The sequence below is a fragment of the Falco cherrug genome, chromosome 6 (assembly GCF_023634085.1).
Source record: "Falco cherrug isolate bFalChe1 chromosome 6, bFalChe1.pri, whole genome shotgun sequence".
NCBI lineage: Eukaryota > Metazoa > Chordata > Aves > Falconiformes > Falconidae > Falco > Falco cherrug.
Window position 1 is genome coordinate 90,300,605 of NC_073702.1, and position 18,447 is coordinate 90,319,051.

At 47.8% G+C, this 18,447-nt stretch overlaps 1 protein-coding gene across 5 annotated transcripts in view; it reads right to left on the reverse strand.

The window, feature by feature from the left end:
* Positions 1-11,852: 11,852 nt before the first annotated feature.
* COMMD1 (copper metabolism domain containing 1) overlaps positions 11,853-18,447 on the reverse strand; it is a 78,903-nt gene continuing 72,308 nt past the window's right edge. For all 5 annotated transcript variants that reach the window (XR_008732935.1, XR_008732934.1, XM_055714778.1 and 2 more), the window contains one exon: positions 11,853-11,992. Coding sequence is in view for 3 of the 5 variants with exons in the window: in XM_055714778.1 (XP_055570753.1) it covers positions 11,885-11,992 (108 nt within the window). In the remaining 2 variants the exon portion in view is untranslated. The remainder of the gene's footprint in view (positions 11,993-18,447) is intronic.

Below are 18,447 nucleotides of genomic sequence, written 5' to 3' on the forward strand. Positions count from 1 at the left end.
TGGGGAAGCTGGTGCTGAAGGCAGCCCACCTTATTTAAACCAGCCTCCTTTCTGCATCCCTCTCTGCCTGTACCGGCTAGCATAGCATCATGCTAAGCCCACACCAGCACCCCATCTAGTTTAGAAGCACCTTGGTCACTCTCAGATTTGTATGTATTGTATTTATATCCCTTTCTCCCTTTCCAACAGACCCTGTGGCTTACAACCACCAAGATGGGAGAAAACAATGCTGTCAAGTGAGGATGTGAACCCACCTGGTGCCCCACCATCCCCTGTCATGACCTGATACTACCTTAAACATTAATGGAAATAGGTGCCTACCAGCAACCAGACATGCTGTTCCCAAGCTTTCGCTGTTGTTGTTGATGTTGTTGCTTTGACAAGGCCTGCTGGGAAAGAGGATTTGGTATCCAGCTGTTGAGACAGGTAGCAGGAGTGCCAGAATAAGGAGTAACCTCATAAAAATACGCTTTTTAAAGCAATGACAATGAATCAGACGCTAATTACATCTGCCTGTGTGACTGCCAGGGAGTATGGTCCCTGGGCCAGCTCCAGCATGCACGGTAGGATAAAGCAGGACAGGAGGGTCTGCATCTAAACACAAATGTACAACCTCTCCTGGATGGCTGGTTGTGCTTGTGTGAAGTTAAGGAAGCCCCCCAAAATTTTATGTGAAAGTTGTTCTGCAGTTTGCTCCATTAGAAAAGAAGCAGAATTTTTGTGTTTTGGGTCTGTAAAGCTGAGCTTTGTTAAGGGCACAGTAGGAAATTGTTGCTTTTTTTTTTTTTCCTGAGAAAGAGAGCAAATGCTTTTGAATGCAGCTGTTGTCAGCAACATGTACACACTTTAATTTGGTCCAAATGTGGAATAACTTTTTTGCCTATATATTCAAAATTACCACCTTCGCTTAGCATCATGATTGAAATGATTAGACCCAGCGTACAGCCCTTGACAGAGAGCTGCAGAGCATCAGGCATTTTGCAGGGGCTGGTTACGGGAAGATGTGCATTTGGGGCATTGGTGTTGTGTCACATGGTGACACGAATTCTTGTTGTCTGAGTTTTTCCATAGGTAGTGTGATATGCACAACTGCCAGAAAAGAAGGTCTTTTAAAAGGATTCAACTCTCATTTTTTACGAAGTTCAAAATAGTTTCTATTTTTCCCAGGCTACTTACTCATTACTGTCATAGCAATTGGGCTCACTGGAATAAAAGCTGACCTGGGGGGCTACCGTGTTTACAGCTATGGAAATGAGCTGTGTACACTGGACTTTTCTCTAGCATTTGCCTGTTAATTAATAATTGGTACATTGCCAGAAGCAGAGGAGAGGTAGGAACAAGTCCCAGGTTATAAAATCTCCAAGGTTATCTTGCTCTTCTTGTTCCACAGGAGCAAAGCAAGAGTGAGCAAAGTGAGACACAGCCAGGTTGCGGAGAGGTGGGGCCCAGCCAAGAGACGCTCTCCCCTGGCTGCCATGGGCTGTTCTCCTGGGGGAGCCGCTCACAGTGCATCCCATCCCACCACATCTCCCAGGGTCATTGCAGCAGCTGCAGCCATGTCCTCCCCCAGCTACTAGAAAGCAGCAGACACAGAATTTTCCACTGAATTTGTGTATTGCCCAAGATTCCCAGGTACCAGCTTGCAGCAACCCTTGTGAACAGTCAGTGCCTCCACCCCTGCAGCAGCTCACCACGTGGGACCAGCACCCATCTTATTGGAACCACTGACTAGCTCCTTTCCACAGGGAGCACCTGTAAGTCCAGCATGGCTGATAGTCATTTGCTTTACAGAAGTGCTTGGTGCAGACCCCTCACTACATCCCATAATATTAACCATGTCTCTTAGCACCACAGCACCTGCTTCAAAGTGTGCACCTGCCACCTGGGCCAAAAATGCTGCTGGCTGCAGGCACACATGCTTCCCACCCTCCCTCTTGTAAATACTCACCTAGTTCCCCTGGGTCAGACGCTCACTCCTGTGAGGCCAGTACAGCTTCAATTAATTTTCTGTGATGGACCAAAGCTTATCCAGGACACATGTTGGCCTGATTTATGTGGACAGACTGGTGTGGCTAGAGGACACCTGGAAAGCACAAGACTAACCTGAATGTGCTTCTGTGACCAAGGAGAGTAAGAATACAAGAAAAGACGTTAAAATTTAAATAATAATAGGAGCCTAAAGATTGCTCCTGTGGCATGCAAGCACTTCAGCAGCAACCCAGATTTTCAAACAATGAAGATAAGAAAGTAAAAGAAATTCAAAGATGACATGCAATTGGAGTTTCTCCAGGAGTTAACCTGTTTTTTCCCACCTAAATGTTTGAGCCCAGAATTCAGCCAAGCAATGAGCCCCTCCCAGGGAAGGGAAGGTTTGTCAACAAGGCTTGCCAGCAACGTGAACAGAACGTTCCAGTGGTGTCCTTACACCATCATTTTCCTCACTTTGTCCTCTGACACACGCATGCAAACCAGCACAGCAAGAGCAACCACTACAGAGCAGTCTTGCTCCAGCTCCATTTGCTTTCAGGCCTCAGTGAGATGCCATAGTATGGTCAGCTTTGGCAAAAGCACCCAAGTTGAAGAGATCAGCACATCCATCCATGTCCTGCAGAGTACCACTCTTTCTTCTGGAGTGTTGCAGCTTGCTCTTGCAGGCCAAGCAGGGCAGGATAGCAAAGGCGGAGAGAAACTTGCCCTGGCTATACTATATGCTGTCATTTGCAAGCTGTGAGCAGAGCTACGTTGTGTTTGTATTGATTCCCATTTGCCCAGAATAATTACTTTCTGACCTCAGAATAATTACTTTCTGACCCGCTTGCATTAAAGTCAGTGTTTCCTTACTCAAGAAGGACATACCTACCTTTTTCAGACAAAGGCTGCAGTAACTAAGAGGGTTTTCCGGCCAACGAGGCTCCTTTTCCTTGCAGACAGAAGGCCCAGCAGCGCAGAGTGCAGGCAAGAGGATGCAGATGAATCCACTTTAAATTCAGCTTCTGTATCAGCAGAAACTGGACAAGAATTATTTTGCAAACAATAAAAAAGCTCCCACTATGTACAAAACATCTTTTTTGTGTCCTAGAAATGTGAGCCCCTTACACCTCTCCTTACCTCAGCTCAGAGGCATCCCACAGGGTTTTGCAGCAAGACCTGAAGAGCTGCAAAACTGAAAACTGCCAGGCAGCGAGAGGCTGCAGCTGAGTCTCTTCAAAGGTGAGAAAACTCTTTACACTTAGGAAAAAATGTACTGGACCCACTTCAGCTGAACCACTTCCATTTTGCTTTTATTTTTTAGCAGATGCAGTTTTAAGTACCAGCAAAATCCCAGCTGTAGGAAAACTGCCAGTCCTCACATGTCACTTAAATGTTTTAAGCCATCTTGACTTCTGGCGTCTCCTGGATGAGGCTCTGCTGCGTGATTTTGGACTCTGACAGTGCCAGCTTAGGTAAGGTGACTCCAATTAAAACCAGTGCTGTGTTTGGAAGGGTGCTGACACCCCAGCTGGCTGTTTCTGGGTGGCAAAGATAACTAAGCCAACACCATGTGCCGCAGGGTTTTCAAGACACTCCCAACTGTTTGGCAAAGTGATTGCAGCTGCCACCAGAGTGAAATCCTGCTCAGCCCACAGGGGTTGCAGACTAGTGACAGGGGCATAGCAAGTGTTTCACCACCAGGCCTTGGGGCTGGCCCTCCTTGCTGAGGGCTCCTCCTTTGGGTGGCATAAGGGTCTCCAAAACCAGGGTGGGGAGAGCAGCCCTGTCTCAGGGGGGTGGTGATGCCTCGCTCCTAGGGCTGCGGGGTCATGGTGGGACCTAACTGGGCTGTTTTGAAGCTCCCTGCAAGGCACTCATCAGGCCCTATCCAAGGGGAGATTTGTACCAGCTCTCTGTGGGCCCTGGCAGGACAGCAGTTACAAGCACTGGTTTTGGCCCTGCTTCTTCCTGCATCCTCTGTGCTGGCCCCTGGGTGCAGGCACCTCTCTAGCCTGCTGGGCACCCAGCTGGCAGAGCACCCAAGGGCCTCCCTCCCAGCTGGGAGGGTCCTGTCCCACACATCTGGCTGCTGATGGCTTCTCACGCCTGGGGGCTCATCTGATTTCTCCCAGACCCCAAAGTTCTGTAACCTTTTCACATGTGTTTATGCAGTTCTGTAACCTTTTCACATGTATTTATGCTTGTAAGTGAGTTACACTCACTACCAGCCGTACTTCATTGTGCTGAGTGGAGGCCAGCAGTACCACCCAGGGTGCAGGATGTGGCCCCTGGTGTATCAGAATTAAAATATATCAAAGAAGGAGATCAGAAAGCTTTTATTTTGTTATTGTAGGATCTGCAGATAAACTTCAGAAATAAAAAACTGGGCAAAGGGAAATGTAATAATCCACGTATCTAGTTTTAATATCCAGCCTTATACCTATGGGTTACTGAAAAATGACCTAGAGGGAAGATACCTCCTGCATTAGGGACTGAGTTCAGTAACATAATCAGAGTAAATGAAGGGTTTTCTTCATGCCGCTCGATGGAGAATCTGACATGGATGTGCGCATCGTAAATAACTAAAACTTTGGAAACTTGCATGCAGCACAGATGAGATCTAGCCTCGTAAATTAGGAAACCACTGCCCCATGTACAAAATCGTTGCAGGTTTTGTGCCTGATCCTGTACATATTTAACCTCCTCCATGTAAACAGACCTCTGAAGTTAATGGAGCTGTACTAATTTGCAATGGCTGGGGATTAAGCCGTCGGGGTTAAACATTTCTGCTGGCTCTGACTGCAGCTTGTTGTGGTTAGCAGGGCTGTAGGATGACTCGGAGATGTTCCTGTTCTGGAAAAAAAAAAACATCGGTGGCCATTACACTGTGTCACCAGCAGCCCTGTGGCGCAGCCCAGGTAAGAGCACTTGCCCTTCACCGGCTGTGTCCTCGGACAGAGAAATGCTGCTCCCACCCTGCAGAGGAGGGTGCAGACATTTTGCCGGATGCCGCAATAAAGCTCATTTCTCTCTTTCATTCTCATTGGGGACGTGCCAATGTTTTCCAGAGACCGTTTCATTACTATTATGCTGCTTGCAAGCATCTTAATTTAAATCACATTATAGATGCACCAAGACAAAATGATCTATCCACAGCCTAAATAATAAACTGGAATGAAAACATCCTTGGGCTGCAAGCGGCTAGAACAAGCACTAATTGAAATGTATAAACTTACATAACATTATTTATAGAAAGGAGCCCGATTGTCAAAGGCCCCGAGAGAGCTGGAACATGGGAATGTTTGCTCTCCCTGCAAAGAAAAATTAATTATGTAAGTTTATGAATTCCAGTTGCTTTGCCTGCTCATCTCCTGATGAGCCTAAGGACTGCTTGAAAGGTATTTATGGTTCCCAGCCGCTGCATCTTGACGGCATTGTTTAACCTTGTACTTCTGCATGCCATTGCCTCGCAAGATCTTGGAGCAGGGGATTAGCTTTACACAGTGTGTTCCTTGGCCATAGAAGAATGCAGATTTGTCCTGAGGTTGTCCTGAGTAGCAAATTTATTTTAAGGGCATGCCTGGAGGAGGCCAGGGCTCACCAAGCCACCAGATATTTTGCAGAGGGTGGTGGGACAGCTGCCATGTTTTGAGGGCACAGGGAGGGTCCTGAACCACTCACAGGTGGCTGGGATCAAATGGACACCTCTTCTGCTAATCACCATCTCCTCCTAATGTGGCTTTGCTTATTTTCTTCTTTCACTGCCAAGAACAGAGATGCCATGAACACTCTAATGGTTTGATTTGCAAGACAGAAAGAGTGCCACATTACTAAAATGCACTATATCGTATAATTTCCTGGTAATGCTGTATTTGGCCAGGGCTGCCAACTGGCCAGAAAGTTCAGGAAATATGGCAGAGAAATTATGTATCATCAAACCCAAATGATTATTGTTTCTTCCCAGGCTCCACTTAGAAGCACGATGGCTTTGGGCTTTGTGCTGCAATTGCTGTTTTCCTTCCCATCCATCCCTGTAAAATGTCACTCCTCAAGGGCCCGAGACACTTGCTGGCATCCAAAAATGCCATTTATTCAATTACCCGGTTTTACATATTCTCCAGTACTATCTCCTTACAAAAGCTAATGTCTGAGTGCCCGAGTTCCAGTGCAGCTGGCCACTAAGTGAATTAAAATGCAAGCTCCAAGTCACCTGCACTCAGGGGAGATAAGAAACAAGAAAATGTTTTCAGAGAAATACTGCATACCTTCCTGTTGAACAGCACCACATTTCAGGGACCTCCCCTTGGCTGCTGCTTGCTGTGATAATGCTAAGGGCTGCCTGCAAAATGCCCTGGGGCCAAATGGCCCAGGCAGGCTCTCCAGGACCAGCTGCTCCAGCCCCCTCCCTCCAACATGCTTTCAAACCCGTTTTCCTGCAGTTTCTTGCATTTCAAGATCTGGTTGCTACCACCAAAAGGAAGAAAGGCAAGGCATTTCGGGATTTGAGCACAGGGATGATCACCTCCATTACGCCTGGGAGGAAAGCTTCATAGCACCAGCCTCTGCTACCCACAGATTTTGTGCTGGGACAAGCTCAGGTGATATCCCAAAATAATCCTGCCCAAGTGGTACCGCCAGTTCAGAGGTGGATTTGCACCTGGCGAGAGTGCAAGTGTATTCCCCTTGCCACCTTTTCTTGCGAGGTGACACATCATGTCCTCTGGGAACTCCGGTGGCCCTGGGGATCACCCATGGGATTCGTGCTCCTGGGAAAAGGCATTTTTGTTGGTGTATGTGCATCCCTTTTGAGGAGAGGGGGACTCATCTGCAGCTCTGGCAAGGCCTGGCTAGACCTGGGTGACCTGTATGGGTAGAAACAGCTTTATTTTGCTGTTTCTGAGGGGAAGGCATGAATGGTGACAACTGTCTCCCTGCGCTGCCACCTTTACCTCCCAACATGGCGAGGGAAGCCCAGGAGTGCAGTTCTGGCCTCCACGTTGGATTACATGGCACACCGAGCCCTGGTTCCCCAGGATTTGGGAATAATTTCAGAGGCGGATTTTAACAGGCCCAGCTCCAAGGCGGGGAGCCATCATCTATTTTTCCAGTCACAAGCCACATGAAATGTAGCGCATTAAAAAGTCATCAGTGGCTGCCACGAAGGACCACTGTGTTCCCCCTGCCCAGCCGTCACCGTGAGGCACCGCCTTCTTAAAAAGGCTCCCTCTGTCCCTGGCGCTGACTGAGCACCTCTTTATAAATGTTTGGAATAAATGAATAAACTGTTGAAATTCCCCAAAAGGGGAAGGAAACATTTCCACGATCAATGTGTGGCAAGCGTGAGTCTTCAAGTAACACCTCTCAGAGACTTGTGCATCTACAAATTGTCGGTGAATACCTAAATCAGGAAATCGCCTCAGAAAAATGGTAAGCAAATTATTTAATCAATAGATAGAAAAGAACTGATGTACAGACAAGAAAATTTTTCAAAATATCAACCAATTTATGAAAAAGTGAAAGCACAATAAAATGTGGAGATTATGGACTCCAGCAAAAACCCTCCTGTGAAACACAGTAAAAGCACAAACATTATTTCTGATATTTAGACTTGCAAAAAGGACCTTTAAGAAAGAAAAATAAAGAAGTAAAATAAAATGAGACTAAGTAACCTGAACAATGGGAAAGTAAATCAACAACAATGTAAAATAAATATGCCTCATCATCTGCTGCCTTCCATGGCCCAAAGCTTTATGAAATACAGCGTTTTCTTAGCTTGGATTTGGAAAAACATGGTGTGCCTAAACAATTATTTTTTTTTAAATACAGACATGTGTAGAAAAAAATACTCTAAAAATTCAGTGGTTCTGGGAATATGCAGACCAAGGAAAAAAGAAAATTTCACTAAGAGCAATCGTCTTGCCAAGCAGAGAGCGACTGCAGGGCTTGCCAATCGTGTAATGCATCATGGAAGGCAACAGCACTTGCAGATATTTTAGGGAGCACCAGAACATAAACGAGTGGCAACTTGGAGGAATTCCCAGAAAACAAGAAGTGATCACATGAATAAATTGCAGGGCATTTTAGTTGTGCAAAAGGTGACACCTAAGGAAGAACCAGCTGAAAGCTGCAACAACACGTGGCTGGTGCTGGTGAGTGTTTGGTAAGAAGCAGCAGCCTTCACCCAGCACGGTGCACCGTGCCTTCGGCAAGCTGTCACGCAGGAGAGCGCCAGCAAAAGCGAGACCAGAGGAAATTGCTGCTGGCACTGGGTGCTGGCCCCTGATGAGCAGCATCGGCCTGGATGCTCCCTCTTTTGCCTCCATGATGCAGGTCAGACTAAATATCCAGGCTTTGACAGAAGCCACGGCTGCCCCAGCCTGGTGGCACATGGCAGTCCCGCGCACAAGTGGGTTTCGGTTGTTAGTAAAGCAGGAGGGATGGCGATAGGCAGGTTGCAGGCGGGTACAGCTGCAGGGGGGGCAGGTATGAAGGGGAGTTTTCTGAGGTTAAGGATATTGCAGCGTGGCATGAATTGTGTCCCAGCTCCCTCGCTGGCTGCTTTTGAGGACTGGGCAGGGAAATCTCTCCCAGGTGGGACTCAGGCAGGGGCCTTCCATCAACCCTTCCCCCTGCTGCTTCCCCATCTCCCTCACTTTCCTCCTCTGGCTGTGCTGAGCTGCTCCTGTCCCTGCTGTAGAAGGACAGACTGCCCAGCACGCTCAGCTGGCAGCTCGGGGCACGCTGCCATGTGGCTGCTCCCTGAAGGAAGGAGCAGGAAGAGGAGGAGGAGGTGATGGCCCTGGTGTCACACTGCTGGCATGGCTCAGCACGCAGGCACAGGAGCAGCAGCGGTCTCCAAAACCAAATGAGGCCCCTATGGCCAACAGGGCTGCACTGGGATGCCTGCTCAGATGGGCCCACGCAGGAGGCCAGCATCCACACACAGCCCCACTCGCAGCAGGAGTGCCTGGCCATGCGTTCCAGCTGAGGACAGTTTACATCTAGGCTTTGGGGAAGGAATCTGAAATTCCTCCTGAGGTGCGTAAGCCGCAGCTTTCAATTGCCGACATCACAGAGATATTTAGCGGGACCACTGACAGCAAGTAACATCCACGAATCCCAAGAAAAAGCCATGGGTGCTTGTGTCTTGTGCCCTTCACTCAAGTAAGCAAAGCAGAGCAGCACCAGAGACCTCTTCTCCTCCAAGTTCAGCCAAAAGTGGCCAATAGGTTCAAAACTCTGTAGGGAGGGACAGATGGACGAACACACACGTAAACCATCTCAGCAGGAAGGCATGGTCCTGCTCAAGGGGGAAATCTGTTCTCCGTGCCACAGCGGCAGCTGGGGATTACAGCAGTCTGGGGAATCGCAGCATCCTCTTTCCCTGCCCATGTCAAACCTTGCGAAGCAGAAACAATTTTGCTGCTCAGTGACACTCCTGTGCCCTTACCAAGGGCTGGGCAGAGTGTGGTCCTCAAAACACTCAGCTTTTTTTCCCTTGTTTTCCACAGTTTTTACAAAGATCCACCATGAAGAAAACTGGGATCATGAGATATTCAGGGGAGGGAGGGTTAGGAAGAGAGGGAAGCAGCTACCCATAAAAATGAGTGCCTTTTTAACTTCACACCTCTACTAGGAAAGTATCCAATTATTTCTTAAATGACCCCAATGTTTTTTGCCTCAGCCTCCTTGCCTGGTTCGCTGTTTCACATATTTATTATCCTTTGCATGAAATAATACTTCCTGACATCTGTTCCCAGTTTGTTTCTCTTTAATTTCCATTTATAGCACATTTTCCTATCCTCTGACCATGTTAAAATAAAACAATGTTTGACACAGCGCGAGTTACTTAAGATCACAATCCTTCCCTGACCTTGATTTTTGTTTTTAACATGGTCTAAAATGCAGAAAAACTTTTTAATGAGCTTTGATGAAAAAGCAAATGGAAAGCTCAGAGTATCGGCAACCGCTCAGCATTTCACACCCGCGCTGGCAGCTGGTTACCTGGGGACCGGTGTGAGGATTGGTTTGTGGTTACAGTCCAGTTCCACTCACAAGTATCAGCTGGAGGCAGATGGGGGAAGCGAGGAGCTGAGGGCTGCACAGTTCCTCTGCAGGACAGAGGGGAGAACCAGGTGGCCGTAAGAGACAAGGCAGCAGTGGGACAGGCACGTGAAAGGAAACGTTAATTCCCAGTGCAGGGATACAAACTGGCTTGAGCGATGCCTTCCCTTCTGACCAGGCAGATGGGAAAAGGTGCCCTTCCCTTGCTCTGAACAGATTTTGCAGCCAAGTACAATCTGGCAACTCCACAAGCAATAAATTCACAAGGAGAAGCAATGAGGAATACTTTAGTTATGGCACAAGAACATTTTATGTTGTCATCTCTATCTTGGTACAAGCCCTCAATATAATTTTAGCTCAGGAGGAGGTTGCTTATTGAAGCTAAAATAAAATGGCAAGAATCAATGTAGCCTCCAATCAAATGTGTGTGCACACCTTCCGGTTAAGGAACAAAGCAAAACAGTGGGCTGGTGTCATCTCCACCTGGTCTGTCACCACTTTGTGGACTGTCAGGCAGCTCTCCGGTAGGGACCATCATCCCTCCGAGCCCTCCTGCACTGATAAGCCAGTAAGTGTGGTTATACATCCTGCTGTGGCGAGGCCTGAATGGCCCTGCGCCCCTGAACGGAAACATCTGAAATGAAAATACTTCTGCTCAGTCCTCTTTAGCCGAAGGGCAGCGGCTGCTCTGCAGTTTGGTGTTGTGGAAGGGAGATGTGGATGCCCAGGACAGCCAAGAGCCATGGCAACCTGGGCAGCTCAGATCCTGGTGCCCCGTACATACCTTATCTGCCTCTGGAAGTCTTCCTCACGCAACTATTTCACCAATAGGGCTTCAACCTGCCAGGCTGCCCACTGCATTGTCCTTTTACCCAAATTCCAAGCTGAATGTGCAAACACCAGAACCCTGGGTTTAACCTGGGATTTTCTGAGGTCAAAACAAACATCACAACAAACAGGACTAAGAGCAGCCAAGCTGAACTGTGCTCTGACAAAGCAGTTGCCTCTCCAACACCGTGCAGCTGGGTCCCAGGGCTGTGCTACTACAGCTTGAGAGCCAGACGGCTGATGAGGACGGATGGTCTTCAGGGGGGTGGGTTAGAAGTGGCTTTGAAGGCCCGCCAGCAGGTTGCCAGATGTGGTGCTCAGCACGTGCAGGAGGGCTGCTCCTTCTGGGGAACCAACACCTTCCACTGCCCGCGAGATGCTCCCCTGATCGTCCCCTGGCTCCCCATGGCGTCAGGTAGGTGTGACTGAACGGGGCAGCAAGGCTGGCCACCTCACACCCTGGGGGACCATTTAATCCTCAGCAGCGCAGCGGCTCACCATTACAGAAATGTATGTTTGTCTCTCTGCTCCCTGAACTCACTGCACTTCATCTGCTCGCCCGGGCTTTACGCTCTAAGCAGGCAGAGTTCACGCGGGTGGATTTGTCCTACATAGCCCATGGTTTGGAATGATAAACATGAGTTCCCCGCAGTCTGCCTGTTTCTTCTGCACATTTCTCCCTTGCCACAACTGGCCAATTAACCTTTGCTGTTCATCCAGCCCAGCATTGACAGCATCTGGAAGACCCACAGATTGACTGAGGGGGAAAGAGAAGAGCTACGCGCTGCTCAAAGGCCTGTTTACACAAAGCTTTATGCGACCAATGCTGCCGCTGCCTTGGAGAACAGGTCGGGGGGGGGGATGAGAAGCTTCACAGTACGACAGCCCACGCTTGGTTGTGAACGCACTGTGCACTTATAATCAGGATTTAACAATCATTACCTACTTTATATGCAGAATCAGGAATTATGAAAAAGTACCGAGGGTCATTTGTTTTCTGAGTTGCAATCTCTTTATTTGGTTAAGTGGTCTGAGTCAACAAAGTCATGCTCTCCTCTATTTCCGACAGTTTCTTCAGCATCTGGCTCACCTTGGCCTCATCAAACTCCAGACAGAGAAACTCCGATTCCTACAAAACAAAATTGAAAGAACAATAGTTGAGAAAGATTATGTTTTTTCAGGCATACAAGGAAGACAAGAAGATAGCAAGTTCTGGTTTCCTGACAAGTTGTGTCTCCTTTTTTTCCTGGTACCACTTAAATAACCTCAGTAGACCCAGGGGTTGGCTACACACCTACCGAGCGAGAGCACACGTGCTGGCAGGCCAGCCAGCAGCTGCCAAAGGGGACGTAGGAAGGCTGAGCTCTGCCCGCCCTTCCCTTCAATGCAGGCATCAGTCTGCGTCTATCCTTAGCTGCAGACTTTTGCAAAACTTGTAGAAATGTAATTTTATCTGGGACTTCCACCTTTCTTTCCAGTCTGGTGATCCCCACAGCTGTCACTGCAGATGCTGGGAACTGCAAAGCAGCTGGAGCCACCATACAGAGCTCATCACACAGGAAAAACAGATTTTATACAAGGAGAAAAGAAGAACCCAAACCAGAGTCTTGTACAGGACATTCCAGTCTGGAAATTCGGGACAGTTTTACATCCTCTTACGCATGGGCTCTAGTGTCAATATAAACTTAGAATCCAGTTAAGAAGCAGCACTGATTTGCTCTGAAAAGTCCTGTCACATCTTAAAAAGTAATTATTCTCTGACAAAAATGGATATTGGGATTAGTAAAAGAATCTTGTCAAAGGTACAGAAAATAAAACATACACATAAAAAATAAATATATGTGTATATATATATTAAAAAAAAATTAAATTTCAAATTATATGGAACTCATTAATGAACACCAATGTGAAAAAGCCTCCTGAGATCTCCAGTCCATTAGGATTACCTACTGGTATGTCTATAGGTACAAAGTGTTTCCTATAGTGAGCCTGGCAGAAGAAATGGTCGAGATTGCCAGGAGTATGACTGTGTACTAAATAAAGGTCATTCAGGTGAAGCACCATCAGCGACAGAGAAACAAGTGGGAAGTATTTGAAGATGAAAGTGCAGCCGGTGTGGAGGGAGGTTTCCTTATGAGACACTGGAATAGTCTGAGCCATCAGAATCACTGTATAGCCACCGAATTTCTGTACATAATACACACCCTGTGGTGCACAAGGGCATCTCCAGGTCTCATCTGTTTTCCACCAGACTAAAATTTCTATCATTATTTCAGAGTATGTTTTTTCTATACAGTTAGCATCTACCCAAAACACTGCAACTTCATCCTTCACATTTATGGAATTAATAGTTAATACACAAGGATAAAATCATCGGACAAATTAAAGCCATCAACTTTTACTAACTGCATTTTAGGATTGTGCCGAGTTTTTTTTTTTCCCCAGGCATCAGGAACAGTTTTACCTTTTACCCTCTCTTGTTCTCCCAAGGATTCATGGATTGTTTCATTTTTTGTAAGAAACAAACCAGCAAGTGAGATACAAACCAAAATGTTGAAGAAGCAGCAAGTGGGTCATTTTGTGTGCAACAAAAGGTACTGCTAGAACAATAAGCGGGAAGAGACGAGGTGCCAGAAGCCAGTGATCAGGCAGCCAAGCATGTGCAAGTGCACGAAACGTTGTGCCAGGGCTTCTGCCCGGACATCAGTCACAGACAGAACAAGGCAGAAATGGAAACCATGATGTAAACCTTAGAACTTGAAACTTTCTAAGAAGGAAGAGGTCATACAACAGCAGCAGCGTGCCCTTTAGGGTTTTTTGTCCTCAAATATGGCTGCCTCTCCCCGAATGCTGGTACTCAGGTGCTGGTAAGTCACCACAGCTACACTGGATGAGTCAGTCTTCGCAAAATGTTTATCATCTTATCTGCTAATGACCCTTTCAGCCAGCAGAGCAAGATGCAGAGATCCATTTATGTATTTAGTATGCAGCTGCTTCTGATTACAAAAGGTTTTGTAGAAACAGAGCTGTGACTGAACGAGGTATCAATAAAGTTCAGTAATAGTCACGTAACTGAATATATTCCCTGGAGAATATACAGATGACTATTAGGAAAGGCCTTTGCCTGAGCAAGCAATTATGCTCATGAACAGCATCCTACTGGAAACTGTTACCGTAAGGCTGTGGCTTGTTTTTTTTTAAACTAATCGTTCATCTCTACAGTATCACTTAGTACATTCCAAGACACCACAAAAGTAGCATTAAACATTCAGGGTCAGTAACAACACAGATACGAAATCTGGGACTTGGAAGCAAGGGCTCTCACACCATTTTTCCTGTCCTTGACAACAGTTATTGCCGCACCCTATGGCAGGTACCTTGTATAAAATATCTCTGCAAGCACAATTACAGCAAAGCATAATTACAGCCGGTCACTGTGCAGAAAGACAATGTTTGGTGAGGAATTTGATTGCTTAACTCCATTTGGCAATGGGCTTTCCTGTATTGTCCTGTCCTGGCGAGTGCACTGGGAAAAACTGAGGTTGTACCTGCCTGAAGAAGGTGTGTTTGTAGGAGAGTGCGTAAGAAAGCCTGAATGAAACCCTGAAAAAACTCTCTACACATTCCTTGGTGAGGTAGCACTGGAAAAGCCAAATCTCAAGCAACCCGCTAGTTAACCCCCAGGCTCTGTGACGCATCGTGCTGAAACCAGGAGGCAGACCCTTGCTGCAGCAAACCATTCTCCAGCGCCATGAGCAGCGCCGGGCAGCGCCAGCCCCATCAGTGCAAGTGCTGCAAATCCGGACTGCAGGGCCAACACCCCTTCGGCTCCCCCAGCCACCTCTCCCCAGCTTTAGCATCCTTGTTTTCCCGGACCTGACCAGACATCGTTCTGAGCTCGCTTTCACAGAAAAGCTACTGTAGAATCCAAAGCTCTTCTCACCAACCCCAAGTCATCCCAGTATCTGTAACACATTACAAATCTCGTTTCACAGACAACATCTGGAAACAGCTCTTAACTCTGTAATCTCACCTCTCTTTCCTCAACACGTGTGCCATGGCCACAGGCTGACAGCCCACCTAGGAGAAGAGTGGCCGTGCCACGTTTCGCAGCCCTGGTCACAGTCCTCGACAGGATGAACTCCAAGGCCAAACTCCCGTTGCCATCCCAGGCTTCCCAGGCGCAGCTGTGCACCCCAAGTCAGGCAAGCCATCGCCAGCCCTCCCCCACGCAGAGTGCCCCTGCAACCCTTAACATCTGGAAACCTGATTTTATAGCGTAATCACACAGCGACCGCGAGCGGGCAGGTGAAGGCTGAAGCTCCCAGCTCTGGTGAAGATGTTTTTGCACCAGCCCAAGGCATAAGGAGGACTTTTTTTTTTTCCCCCTCTCCAGGTTTTTTTCAGTTAAAAGGGATGTAAATTGAGCAAAAGGATACTCTTGGATTACTTGGATTGTACAAGTGTAAGTGTGCTCGTAAAGCACACTTTTACCTGTAAAGCAGCTCAAACTTTCCTGTGTGGGTTGAGCAGTCATTACACTCTCATGTGGACCAACCTAAAACATGACCAAGAGGGCTGCAAATCAGGCCACTCAGAACGGGGCTTTAGTTTTACTTAATGCTTTGTTAGTTTACATCCTCCAGGAAAAAAGGAAGAAGAAATAAGATGGAGCTGCTAAATTCAAAACTCCCCACTGCTCCCCTACGGTGTCCTCCAGGAGCAAGGCAAATCTGGTATCTCTGCTGCTCCTCAGCCAGAAACAAATATCCCTTCTGATACTTCCTAGTGTTAAAACAATATTTAGCCCATATTGATCTCTTGTAGTTAAGCAAAAGCAAGACGGAACGAGCCGTTCATTGCCTCGAAGTCACGCAGCATGGCACGCTTGCCAGCCCGACTGAAAACTGCACTTCAGCCGAGCCCTTCAGGGAGATGGACACGGCCACGGCCTTTGCAAAAAAGCGTGTGCATGTGCCCGAGGGGGGGCTCAGAGCATGTCTGCCTGCGATGCCAGCAGGTGCACATCACCGGCGGGTCGGAGAGCCAAGCTCCCTGCTCGCTGCTCGCGGAAAGGTGTGGGAATGGATGTCCATTTCCTGCTGCCGTCTTGGTTCCCCCCCCCACGCTTTCCCACCCCTCCTCCCACATCCCTCCTGAGCCTGGGCTATAAAAAGGAGCTGCAAAACAAACATCCAAGAAACGCAAACTCCCCCCAGCCTTGAATCAGGTCTTCTAGGTTTTTTTTCTTTTTCAGTAACAACATAGCACTGCAAAATATTTATATAGGAGGCTAAGAGAAGCACAACTTTATCTCAGTAACTACACTTAAAAAACTATGTATTTTTAGAAAACCAATCCTCACACATTCAAAACTAAAAAAAAAATGCAATTGTTCTCTATTGCGTCAGTTTGACCAGCTAGTTAAAATAGTTTCCAGCATCTCTGATACATCTGTACTGCAAAAAGAAAAATAACCCCCTCTGAATGCACATATCGTTTTATTCACATTCATTTCCACTTGCTTTGCAGACCTCCTGCAGTTCTCAGCATTCTGGGAACTTGGTCACTGCCAGGGCTGCCCTGTAAGCTGGGGGTAAATTTGCTTTGGATCATGACAGGTCTTGGCTAAGGCTCATTCCAGGGGCTGGGGTGGTGGCTTGGGGCACGTCCCGACACAAAAGTGAGGAATTCAGCTTTGTTAGCAAACTGAGACGAGGTAGAGGCTGGTAGGGCTGCAGGCAGCAGGGTGTCGTGCCTCGCGCTCGCTGGCCCAAGGACGGTGAAGGTTGCTACGTGCAAATATTTGCCTACCCAGGTGGAAACACCCTGGACAAATCGGTGCGGAGAACCCCCTGCCAAGGGGCAGGAAACAACAATCGCTCAGGAACTGCACAAAGACACCGAAGCGCTGACGAGGGCCGTAACAACCCCCAGCCCAGACGGGTTCAAGGAGCCGGGGGCTTTCCTCCCGCACATCAGAGGTGCTGCCCAGCTGGGAGCTGGCTGGCTACCTGGGGAGCAGCTCCTGCGGCTCGGCAGAGCCGGCTGCACCTCCACACAGGCAGCCTCAGCCGCGTTCAAGGAACTGAGACCCGGAGACGTGCAGGGTTTGCACAGTTAGATACTATTTCATATTAAAAGCAGTCGCTTTTTAAAACTCTGCGCCCAGAGAACACAGATGGTGCTGTGCGCCCATCCTCAGCCCCGTGGATTTCAGACGTGCCCGCAGGGAGTGCAGGGTCCATGGCCATGGGAACAAGCCTGCTCACAGCTCCTTGAACTGGGGTCCTCGACACCACGGGGCTGTGGGTGCCGCTACCGAGAGGGGCCCGCGGGAGGAGAACCGCTTCGGGCCTGCGGCAGTGGAAGGGCAGAGATGCTGTGAACCGGGACCCACAGACTGTGTCCTGAGGGACTGGGAGGGAAGAAGAAACCCCAGTGACGCCCCACAATGGGTGGCCACCAGCCAACGCACCCGGCCCACGTGCACAGAAGCCTTCTCAACCTGATGTGATAGAGATCACTAACGTTATGATAAGATCATTAACGGCTCTTTGTAAAGGAATTGTTGTATCTCGAATTACCAGGAAAGCAAACTCTGTAGACAGTGAAAAAGCATCAGCCTCTGTGCGCAAACACCGCCAGCCCCACAGGCAGGTAGGGGCACAGACTCCTGCACCCCCGGCAGCTTCCCGCAGCGACCGGGGTGTCGTGGGCTTTTACGTCTTACCTTTTTGGTACAGGCACCACAGTCATTTGCTCCGCAGAGCTTGGGATTCAAAGTCATTTCATTGCTTTGGAAGATATTTCATTCTCCTGGCTTAGGTTCTGCCTCAGATTAGCGTGATTTAAAGGTTTACGTGCCCCTTGCGTAAGTAAAAACAAACCTGTAATGTCACCAGAAACTCAGCCTGCCTTCAGCCACCCTGGTGCCTTTCATTGTGATTAAGAACTCACATTCATCTTCAGCCTTCCCTGTTTTTTTGGTCAACTAAGCCATTAAGTGATTTTGGAAAGGACTAGCTGATAAAAACACTTCTACACCTGCAGTTACGCATCTGCTCGCTAGCAAGGAAACCTTGTTATCCTTACAGACTTTTTTTTGATACTGCAGTAAGCAAAGAGGGTTTCTTCTTAGAAAGAATTGTGGAAGTCAGAATTTCAATAAAAGTTATTAACAAAAGTAGCAGACTTCAGAAGTGTTACCTTTTTTTTGGGGGGGGGGGGGTGGGGGCTGAAGCCCAACCATTCAGCAATATGTGATTACAATAAAAAGGAACTTATTTCTCCACTTCTTAGCCAGATGTGTGAAAGGGATAGCTTAACGTTTCCTACAGAAACGAACTGTGCTGATTTTTAACAGCTTCTGCATTCCTCATGGCTAAGCAATAAACTACAAGTTTTTTTTACTACTTCACGTCACTTTTCCTTCCAGATCACCAAATATTCTGCAGCCAAGCAAATCTCCTACACCTCCTCTGTTCAGCAGGAAAACCACCAAGTGTATATTACGTAAGTAATTGAGTGCATCACTGGCAAGTAAGGACTGGGGAGTCACGATGTCAAACCTCGCAGCATTTC